Source organism: Mandrillus leucophaeus, unplaced genomic scaffold (assembly GCF_000951045.1).
Source record: "Mandrillus leucophaeus isolate KB7577 unplaced genomic scaffold, Mleu.le_1.0 Scaffold112, whole genome shotgun sequence".
In the NCBI taxonomy this organism is placed as follows: domain Eukaryota; kingdom Metazoa; phylum Chordata; class Mammalia; order Primates; family Cercopithecidae; genus Mandrillus; species Mandrillus leucophaeus.
Genome location: NW_012099432.1, coordinates 1,343,117 through 1,354,701, shown reverse-complemented (window position 1 = coordinate 1,354,701; position 11,585 = coordinate 1,343,117). Strand labels below are relative to the sequence as shown.

The 11,585-nt window shown below is 52.0% G+C and overlaps 1 protein-coding gene across 1 annotated transcript in view; it reads right to left on the bottom strand.

Moving 5' to 3' along the window:
- Positions 1-11,585, bottom strand: part of DNM2 (dynamin 2) — a 58,199-nt gene that overhangs the window by 40,702 nt on the left and 5,912 nt on the right. Inside the window, exons 3-6 of the mRNA XM_011995041.1 lie at positions 10,883-11,086; positions 9,576-9,674; positions 5,711-5,871; positions 1,952-2,094 (exon numbers count right to left, since the gene is read on the bottom strand). Coding sequence (XP_011850431.1) covers positions 1,952-2,094; positions 5,711-5,871; positions 9,576-9,674; positions 10,883-11,086 — 607 coding nt within the window. The remainder of the gene's footprint in view (positions 1-1,951; positions 2,095-5,710; positions 5,872-9,575; positions 9,675-10,882; positions 11,087-11,585) is intronic.

Sequence of the window (11,585 nt, the reverse complement as noted above, 5' to 3'; positions counted from 1 at the left end):
AGGCTGGAGTGCAGTGGCACGATCTCGGCTCACTGCAACATCTACCTCCCGGGTTCAAGCGATTCTCCTGCCTCAGCCTCCCGAGTAGCTAGAATTACAGGGATGCACCACCATGCCCGGCTATGAATCTCCTCTTGAAGCCTGCAAAGGGCCACTATCTGCTGTGTCAAGGATGTCTGAGCATAAAAGCACTCTGGTCCCTGAGCCCACGACCATGCACTGCTGCCTGGTGCAGGGCGGGGGGGGATGCCAGGGCTGTGATGGTCAGAGCAGGCAGTGTCCTCCTGCTGTCCCTGTGGGAAGTGCCTCGTGCATGGTACCGTCTGCAGTATGAGCTACCCAGGAGTCCCTGTCACCTGCTCTGGTCCAGCTGTTCCAGTGCCTCAGGGACCCTTACAGGCCCAAAGCCAAAAGGTCAGAGGCAGAAGAGTCCCTGAGTGAGAATTTGGGATTGTGGGGGCACACCTGCTCCCAAACCTCACAGCTAGGCGGCTGCACCAACCAAGTCACGGGGCGGATCTTAAGAGCCCAGGCCGGAGAGGGACCTAACCCAAGGTCTGACTCCTACCCTCTCTCCCATGTCTCTTCTCCCACCGCAGCCAGGGGAGCCTGTGAGCACCTGAGTCAGCCCTGACCCTCCTGCGCTCAGAACCGTCCATGGCTCCCACCTCACTCACAGCAAAAGCCAGTGTCCTCCATGAGGTCCCACCAGGCCCTGCACAGCTGCTCCTTCACCTCCTCCCCCTCCCCTCACTCACTCCATCCAGCCACACGGTCCTCCTCTGACATGCCCGACCCAGTCCTGCCCCAGGGCCTGTGCACTGGCCAGGCTTCATCCCACATGGCTCCCTCCCTCACCTGCTTCAGGTCTTCGCCTGACACTCAACTTGTTCTTTTTTTTTTTGAGACAGAGGCTTACTCTGTTGCCCAGGCTGATGTGCAGTGATGTGTTCTCAGCTCACTGAAACCTCTGCCTCTTGGGTTCAAGTGATTCTCCTGCCTCAGTCTCCCAAGTAGCTGGGATTACAGGAGAATGCCACCATGCCCGGCCAATTTTTGTATTTTCAGAGGAGACAGGGTTTCACTACGTTGGCCAAGCTGGTCTTGAACTCCAGACCTCAAGCGATCCTCTCGCCTCAGCCTCACAAAACGTTGGGATTACATTACATGCCTGGCCAACGCTCACTTTCTTTTTTTTTTTTGGAGATGGAGTCTTGCCCTATCACCCAGGCTGGAGTGCAGTGGCGGGATCTCGGCTCACTGCAAGCTCCGCCTCCCGGGTTCACACCATTCTCCTGCCTCAGCCTCCTGAGTAGCTGGGACTACAGGCGCCCACCACCACGCTCAGCTAATTTTTTGTGATTTTTTTACCACGTTAGCCAGGATGGTCTCGATCTCCTGACCTTGTGATCCGCCCACCTTGCCCTCCCAAAGTGCTGGGATTACAGGCATGAGCCACTGTGCCTGGCCTAATTTTGCAATTTTAGTAGAGATGGGGTTTCACCATGTTGATCAGGCTGGTCTCGAACTCCTGACCTCAGGTGATCCACCCACCTTGGCCTCCCAAAGTGCTGGGATTACAGGCATGAGCCACTGCACCTGGCCGGCCAACGCTCCCCTTCTAAAGGAGGCTGTTCCCGACGACTCCCACACTAGCACCACTTTCATAATTTGACATTTAACACACTATACATTTTCTTTCTTATTTTTTGTCCCATTCATCCCACTTCCCCCCCTTCTGAGCACTCCAGGGGGCAGGGATGGACACCTGTCCCGTCCACTGGGGCGACTGCCGTGCTTAGGATGGAGCCTGGCACGCAGAAGGCTTGCAGCGAGTGTCTGCTGAATGAATGAGTGGACGAGTGATGAGTGGTGCCCAGTCTAGGGGGCCCTGTGGCGGATGGAAGGCAGGAGCCAGGCTGGTGGTGGGGGCGGGTGCCAGGGTACGTACTGCAGCAGGGCTTTGGTTTTGCGGGTAGGGTCGTCGGGCCGGAAGTTCTTGTACTCCTCCACCTCCTTCTCCAGGGACAGTAGCTGGCTCTGTAGTTTGCTACGCAGGGCTGGCAGCGACTCCCGGATGTGGTTGGTCAGTTGCTGCAGGAGAGAGGTCAGAGATCAGAAAGGGTGGCATGGGCAGGGGACCAGGGGGTGGCAGGCATACTCCCCCCACCAAGGGCCAACGCCAGGGTGCCACTATGAGGCCAGCACACCACACAGCCTTGAGACAGCAACAGATATATCAAGCCACAGATATACTCGTGTCTGGGAAAGGAGACGGTACGGAGCTGCTCATGAGTGTAAGAGGCTACAAACAGCCCGTGGGGCTGACATCAGGCACTGGGCATATCAACGCCTTGGCGACATGCAAATACTTGCAAGGACAGTCCATACAGACCACAGAACATGGGTGCCAATGAACACACACAGGGACAGGCCCTACAAACTAAGACGGAAAGATCTCCCCTGAAAAGCAGCAGAACGCACTTAAGATGACCTCCCTGGCTGCATCTGCATCTACAGAGAGAAGCAAGAAAGATTCAAAATAGACAAACGTGGGCCAGGCACGGTGGCACACACCTGTAATCCCAGCACTCTGGGAGGCTGAGGCAGAAGCATCACTTAAGATCAAGAGTTTGAGACCAGCCTGGCCAACACAATGAAACCCTGTTTCTACCAAAAAATACAAAAATTATCTGGGTGTGGTGGTGGGCACCTGTAGTCTCAGCTACTCGGGAGGCTGAGAAAGAACTCGGGAGGTGGAGGTTGCAGTGGGCCGAGATCACACCACGGTACTCTATCTAGCCTGGGTGACAGAGCAAGACTCTCTCAAAAAAAAAATTTCTTTTTAATTTAAAAATTTAAAAGAAAAGAAAAAGAAAAACAAAGCCATAAAATCAGCCTATACTTGAAAAGTGTAAAGCAGAGTTCTGCCATCTGTCCCACAATAGAGAAGAATTTAGAAAGTGTTCATCAAGGCTGGGTGCAGTGGCTCACACCCATAATCCCAGCACTTGGGGAGGCTGAGACAGATCACTCGAGGATAGGAGTTTGAGATCAACCCAGGCAATATGGTGAGACCTTCTCTCTACAAAAAATAAAAAACTTTTAAAACTTAGCTGAGTGTGGCAGCACACACCTATAGTCCCAGCTACTCAGGAGGCTAAGGCAAAAGGATCGCTTGAGTACAGGAGGCTGAGGATGCAATGAGCCGTGTTTGTGTCACTGCAATCCAGCCTGGACAACAGAGTAAAATGCATCAGAAAGCCTGGATAACAGAGAAAAATCATCAAAAAGGCTGGGCATGGGCTGGGGGCGGTGTCTCACGCCTGTTATCCCAGCACTTTGGGAGGACAAGGCGGGTAGATCACGAGGTCAGGAGATCGAGACCATCCTGGCTAACACCGTGAAACCCCATCTCCACTAAAAAATACAAAAAAAAAAAAAAATTAGCCGGGCATGGTGGCAGGTGACTATAGTCCCAGCTATTCAGGAGGCTGAGGCAGGAGAATGGCGTGAACCCAGGAGGCGGAGCTTTCAGTGAGCCGAGATTGCGCCACTGCACTCCAGCCTGGGAGCGAGGGAGACTCCATCTTGGGGCAGGGGGCGAGAAATAAAAAAGGCCAGGCTGGGTACAGTGGCTCACGCCTGTAATTCCAGCACTTTGGGAGTCTGAGGCGGGTGGATAACCTGAGATCAAGAGATGGAGACCAGCCTGGCAAATGTGATGAAACCCTGTCTCTGCTAAAAATACAAAAGTTAGTTAAGTGTGGTGGCGCACACCTGTAATCCCAGCTACTTGGGAGGCTGAGGCACAAGAATCACTTGAACCTGGGAGGTGGAGGTTGGAGTGAGCTGAGATCACACCACTGCACTCCAGCCCGGGCAACACAGTGAGGCTCTATCTCAAAAAAAAAAACAAAAAAAAAAAACAAAAAAAAACTCATCCAAAAAATTAAAATAAAAAGTGTCCAGCGAGCTAGAAAAGAGGCATGAAGGAACCTCACATCTATGGCATGGAGCTAGTGGGGTACCCCAAAGATCTCCTTGACCAGGGATCCCTGCCCTGCAGCCCTGGCCGTGGACCCCCGTCTGTGTGGGCTGCCCAGAAAGGCAGGGAGCTACGCTGGCCTTCCCTTGGTCTCTGACAGGATACTACTGCACTGAAGCCGTGAGCAAATGGAGAGGAAGGGGCACTGCTGCTCTGGGAAGTACCCCACGTGAAAGGAGGCTGAGCCCCCTCCAGGCTCCCTGGCGGCCACCTGGGCTTTTCGCTGCTGGCTTTCAGGAGGACCCAGCCAGCTGTGGAGTTTTACTTCCCTTCCTCTCCCTACTCCCGTTTGCAGGCAGACCCCAGCTTCCTCTCCTGGTGGGCCCCTCCCTCTAGACACTGACTTCCCTCTTTGCTCTCCTGAGCTGCCTTCTTTGGGCGGCTCTTTTCCCGGCCCCCGGCCCCCGCCCCTACTGGATTCTTGATCGTGCATTTCTCTGGTGGTTTGTTTGGTGTCAGTCTCCCTCATTAGAATTATGCCTTCCACAAGGACAGGAACCTGCTCTCGTGTGGACACTGCGTGCCCCGATATGTGCGTGAAAAGATGACTCCTGGAGTGCTGCTGAGGCCCTGCTGCCATCCTGGAAGGTGCTGGAAAACAGCACAGAGGAACATCTTGCCCCTGCTACCACGCACTGGCCCACTGTATAGCTTTTAATACCATTTCTGTTTATGCACCCTGTGAATATATTACTTATAAGAAGAGAATGATAGGCCAGGCACGGTGGCTCATGCTTGTAATCTCAACACTTCGGGAGGCTGACGCAGGTGGATCACTTGAGCTCAGGAGTTTGAGACCAGCCTGGCCAACATGGTGAAACTCCATCTCTACTAAAAATACAAAAATTAGCCGGGTGTGGTGGCACATGCCTGTAATCCCAGCTACTCAGGAGGCTGAGGCAGGAGAATCGCTTGAACCTGGGAGGTGGAGGCTGGAGTGAGCCAAGATCATGCCACTGCACTCTAGCTTAGGTGATGGAGTGAGACTCCGTCTCCCAAAAAAAAAATAATAATAATAATAAATAAAAACGTTATTAACCCCGTCACCAATCCCACGCAATGCATACAATCTTCTGGGTAAATGACTGAATAATTACAATGGTAATTAAAATATTGGTAATAACAGCGATGGTTGTAATAGTAGCAGCACCAAGTCACTGAACATCTGCTTTTCACCAGACCCTAAATCAAGTACATTGCTTTTATTTAGTTATTTAATTTTTTGAAACAGGGTCTCACTCTATTGCCCAGGCTGGAATGCAGTGCAACGAACATAGCTCACTGAAGTCTTGATTTTCCAGGCTCAAGTGATCCTCCTGCCTCAGCCTCCTGAGTACCTGGGACTACAGGCATATGCCACCATGCTTAGCTATTTTTTTCTATTTTTCCTAGAGATAGGATCTCCATATGTTGCCCAGACTGGTCTTGAACTCCTAGGCTCAAGTGATCCTCCTGCCTTGACCTCCCAAAGTGCTGGGATTACAGGCATGAGCCACTGCACCTGGCCAAGTACATTTATTACAGCACAAATAAATGTGGACTGAACCTATTTTGCTAAAACAACTGCTGCTGTAGCCTGAAACAAGTGCCAGTGAGGACTGCAGCTATTGTGCAGTGCACAGCCTACGCCACTGCACACTACTCTACAAACCCTTGCAGTACCTGATTCAACGTCTTCTGCAGATGTGGTGTGCCCATGCGATCAGCCATGTGCCGGTAGGCCGGGTGGGAGAGGAAGAACTTCCTCTCAGCTGCCAGCGCTGCACGGATGTCCTTCTTGCCCTCAATATCCTTCTGGCTGCGGTTCACCACGCCAATGTAGCCTGTGGGGAGAGGCAGTCAGGGCAGGGACAAAGCTAGGTGAGCCAAGTGGACCTGGCATGGAGATGGGCAAGATTCAAGTATAGAGATGGATCCTGTCCCACAAGGCACTCACAGACTATGTCATAACATGTTACTCGGAAACAACACAGAGGATGCGAATGCACATGGCAGCTGCGAAGAGGAACGTTAAGTATTTGGAGGAAGGAGGGATCACATCCAGCCTGTGTGTGCAGGGACAGAAAAAAGCTTTGGGGCGGATGAAATCTACAAGCTGAGATTCAAAGGCAGGTAAGAAAAAAATCTCGGCCGGGCACGGTGGCTCAAGTCTGTAATCCCATCACTTTGGGAGGCCAAGGCGGGTGGATCATGAGGTAAGGAGTCCGAGGCCACCTGGCCAGCATGGTGAAACCCCATCTCTACTAAAAATACAAAAAATTAGCCATGCATGGTGGCGCCTGACTATAGTCCCAGGGACTCGGGAGGCTGATGCAGGAGAATTGCTTGAACCCAGCAGGTGGAGGTTGCAGTGAGCCAAGATCATGCAACTACACTCTAGCCTGGGCGACAGAGCAAGACTCTGAATTAAAAAAAAAAAAAAAAAAAAAAAAAAAATCTCAAGGCCAGGTGCGGTGGCTCACACCTGTAATTCCAACACTTCAGGAGGCTGAGGTGGGTGGAACACTTGAGCCCAAGAGTTCGAGACCAGCCTGGGTAACATGGCAAAACCCCATCTCTACAAAAATATACAAAAATTAGCGAGGCGTGGTAGCACATGTGTATAGTCCCAGCTACCTGGGAGGCTGAGATGGGAGGATCACCTGAGCCTGGGAGTTCGAGGTTGCAGCAAGCTGTAATCATCCCACTACACTCCAGCCTGGGAAACAGAGCAAGGCATTGTCTCAAAAGAATAAAGAGAAATAACATCTTAAAAACAAGAGCAATAGGGAACAGCTAAAATCCACTATCAAACAAGTATATTTTAAACAGTTGGGTACATCAGGGTATTCATGTCCAGAGAGATCAGTGGAACCGAAAGAAAAGTCCAAAACTATACCGAGAAGGAGGTAGAACTGAAAGTTAACACTTCAACGTATGGGGGAGAAAAGCTGGATAATTCAATGCATGCTGTTGTAAAGAATCCTAGTGGAATGCCTGTCATTCCACTCCTGGCTAGGTTTTTGTTTCGTAGGTTGTTTTTTTTTTTTGTTTTTTTTTTGAGACAGAGTTTTACTCTCATTGCCCAGGTTGGAGTGCAGTGGCGCAATCTCAGCTCACTGCAACCTCCGCCTCCTGAGTAGCTGGGATTACAGGCGTGCGTCACCACACTCAGCTAATTTTTTTTTTTTCCAGTAGAGACGGGGTTTCACCATGTTGGCCATGCTGGTCTCAAACTCTTGACTTCATGATCTGCCAGCCATGGCCTCCTAAAGTGCTGGAATTACAGGTGTGAGCCACTGCACCTGGCCTATGCTCCATTTTCTTTGCAGTGGGGTTGTGCATCTTTTCTCTTGAGAAGGGAAGAGGTGCCTGTCATCTATCCTGTAAGGTCTTGTGAGATGTGACTGCTCTTCATCCTCTCCAGATCTCTCTCAGATCCAAGAGGGAGGAGGGAAATGGAGACATGCCAAGGTGAGGTCACAGTAGGAGACCCAAGATCTGAACCTAGATCCCTGTGAAGACAAAATCACCATCACCTGTGTGACAGCACGAAGAAGGAAACAGCAGGGGCCAGCAAAAAGCATCTGGCTTGGATTTGGGTTGATTTACTTATTTAAGAGATAGAGTCTCGCCCTGTTGCCCATTCTGCATTGCAGTGGCACGATCATAGCTTACTACAGCTTTGAACTCCTGGGCTCAAGCCATCCTCCCGACTCAGCCTCCTGAGTAGCCGGGAGTACAGGCACATGTACCATCGCACACGGATGATTTTTTTTTTTTTTTTTGAGACAGAGTCTCACTTTGTCACCCAGGCTGGAGTACAGTGGCGCAATCTCAGCTCACTACAACCTCCGCCTCCCAGGTTCAAGCGATTCTCATGTCTCAGCCTCTCTAGTAGCTGGGATTATAGGTGTGCACCACCACACCCGGCTAATTCTTTTTTGTATTTTTAGTAGAGACAGGGTTTCATCATGTTGGTCAGGCTGGCCTCAAACTCCTGACCTCAGGTGATCCACCCGCCTTGGTCTCCCAAAGTGCTGGGATTACAGGCATGAGCCACTGTGCCAAGCCTGTATGATTTTTCAAGAGAGAGATGGGGTCTTGCTGTGTTGCCCAGGCTGGTCTCAAACTCTGGGCCTCAAGCCATCCTCCCAACTGTGCTTTCCAAAGTCCTGGGGTTACAGGCATGAGCCACCACGCCTAGCCTGGGTTCCCGTAAAGCAGCAGGAGTTGTGAGTCATTAGTACGCCAGGAAAAAGGGTCCGGCGGGAGGGCTTCTGAAGCCTGAGGTCACAAACCAGGAGCAGGCCTACAAGTGAGCTGAGAGTGGAAGCACCTTCGTTCTTGGAAACAGGAAGCAAGGCAGAGAAGGGCAGCCGTGGACATCAGTGAGTCAGGAGGAAGGGGAAGAGGCCCATATCACCAAATCCTCAGCCCAGCTAGTACCCACAGACCCCGAAGCCCCTTAGGATCCAAGGTGGAGGCCTAACAGTATCCAAGAGCAGCTGGGTCAGGGTGGCTGTAGTAGGGTGTGGGGTTGGGTAGGGTCTGCTTTCCTCTTTAGCACCAGCAAATCCTCCCCAAACCTTAGCCAGTCACAGATTCACTTCTCAGCCCCGGATCTTCACAGTCAAACAGGGTTTTGAATTTAGCCCTGACCACATTCTCCTGGGATCCGGGGTCACCTCACCACTCAATGTCTCAGCGGTGCTGGGGGATGGTGGTAACCAAGGTCTGAACTTTTCCCCACATCTATCTCAGACATCAAGGTGGAAAACCCAGGAGTAAAAGAAACGGTCTAAGTGACTGTGGCTAAGCATGAAGGGAAAGGCCGGAGATGCCCGCAGCTTAGAGTAGATCCCAGAGGGCAGGAATGGTTTTTAAAAAACACAAAACAAGGCCAGGCACAGTGGCTCATGCCTTTAATCCCAGCACCTTGGGAGGCCGAGGCAAGTGGATCACATGAGGTCAGGAGTTCGAGACCAGCCTGGTCAACATGGCGAAACCCCGTCTCTACTAAAAACACAAAAATTAGCTGGGTGTGCTGGCGAGTGCCTGTAATCCCAGCTACTCAGGAGGTGGAGGTTGCAGTGAGCTGAGATTGCGCCCCTGTACTCCAGCCTGGGTGACAAGGCAAAAACTCCATCTCAAAAAAAAAAAAAAAAGGAAAAGGAAAGGAGATGTTATAATAGAAAGTAATTTTAAAAATTAATTACAGTTATAAACCCTGGGGAGCCGGGAGCTGCGGAAGATTCACGAGTGGCTGTCTGGGGGAAGTGTGGCTGCGGGTGCGTTTAGTTTCCTCTTTCTATACACTTGTTTTCTAATGTTCCAGAAACCAGCAGGTGTTAACTGTGCACTTGAAAAATGAACGCATACAAATCAGAAGAAAAAGATACATATGCTCAAAGGGAAAAGAAAGAAGGAGTTACGGTGAAATGGAGAAGCAGTGACTTCCAAGCAGGCAGAGAACAGGTGCCAGGGTTTCAGTAACGATAAGGACCCCACCCATCCTCCTGCTTCCCCAGTCCCCGCAAAGCCACACCTCTTCTCAACGGGAGCAACTTGTTCTCCAAGACATCCCTGGCATCGGTGCCCTCGTCCATCAGGTCAAGCTTGGTGATGACACCGATGGTCCGCAGGCCTGAAAGAACCCAGAGGTCAGAGGTCAGAGGTCAGAGGTCAGAGGCTGCCACCAGGAAAGAGCGTCGGCAGCTGCAGGCCACCTGGGGTCCATTCGGCCGTGAAACTTCCAGGTCACATCACCTGGGAAAGCCAGAACATCACAGGCCTGGACCCCAGTTTCTCACGTGTTGAATGAAGATGGTCACAGCCCTGATCTCACAGGGAGGTCATAAGGGTGAGCCTGGCACATGGCAAATACTCAACAAATGCTGGCCTTTATTGTCACTTGTGTTATTAAGGACAACCTCTGCTGCTGCAGGCTTGGGGAAACCTCACGGAAACATGATTCCTGGGCCAGATTTTGAGGCTGGACTCTCCAAGTGGCAGCAAAGTCCCAAGGTAACATTTGAGCCTGACGCGACTGTTTCCAGGGCCACCTCTTGCCTGAATGGCTAAAATCCCACTCTGGAAACCATCCCGTCCAATCCCACCTCTCCACAAGTCATTCCAGAGTCAAGGATGTCCTCCTAGCAAAGCCTCACCTCTGCAGGTCAACCGCCCCCACGGGGGCTGCGGCCTGGCTCTGGGCTAACCGTGTGTGTTTTATGTGTGGCATGTGCATGAGACACTGGGGACAGATGGAAGCCAGAGTGAAGATCTCTGGTGGGTGCCAACTTGGGCATCAAGGGGGCCACAGCTGTGTCCTCCCTGGGGCCCCTTCCTGTTCACATTCTGCAGTGAGGGTTCAGTAGAGGGATCTGACTAGAGGGGCCCCGGGGCGTCAACTCGAAGGGAAATACATGATCTCACCATGCAAAGACCAGACGTTTAACAGTCCTCACATCAGCTATCCGGGTGAGGACTGAAGTTCCCATTCTGACTAAGAGGGGACCATGTCTCAGGGAGCAGAGTAACAGCTAGACGGGACCTGAGGTTGCCTCTGGGCCATGAAGTGCTGGACCCTTCCTTCAGCCCCAGGCTAGCTTCCCACCCTGGCAACATGGGCACTGCCATGTCCAAGGACTGTCCAACTGCCACACAGTGACTTCCCAGGGGATGCCCACCAGCACTGCTGGTTCTCGGAGGAAGTGCTGTGTTCCAGGAGGCCTTTTCCTAAAGTGGCCATGAATCAAAGAGAACACCAGTGACTTGAAACCAAGGATGCTGGACATGTCCCATGCTCAAGGCACCTGGAAGAGGGGACTGCTGCCCTGGGCTCAGGGTTACCTTGGGGATCGACCTCTTTGGCCAGCTTGAGGGCGTCGGAATTGGCCAGGTCCATGTTGGCAGGCGTGACGGCCAGAATGAGGCTGCTCTCCCGGCTGATGAACTGTAGGATCATGTCCTTGATCTGGTACTCGATGTCTGGAGGCTGGTCGCCCACGGGCACCTTGGTGATACCCGGGAGGTCGATGAGGGTCAAGTTCAACACTGGGAGGGAAACCAGAGGGAAAGGCACTCAGAGCCAGGAGAGGGGAGGCATAAACAGGCCCGCAGCCACCCAGCTGACTACCAGAGTTCCTGCGCAGGGCTCAGACCTGAGAATGCCGCCTGACACTCCACCTGAACCACACCTTGGATCCAGTAACTCCCCTTCTAGGATCCCATCCTACAGATACCCTCTACCTACTCCATTTCAATGACGCAGTTCTAAATCAGGACAGTTCAGACTGGAATAGATCTAAAGGACTCAATAAATTTCAGCCCATCCATTCAGCCAATACCGAAGAACCATTATGGACAAACACATGAGGCTGGGCACGGTGGGTCATGTCTGTAATCCCAGCACTTTGGGATGCCGAGGTGGGTTGATCACTTGAGGCCAGGAGTTCGAGACCAGCCTGGCCAACATGGCAAAACCCCATCTGTACTACATACACAAAAATTAGCCGGGCGTGGTAGCACACACCTGTACTCCCAGCTACTTGGG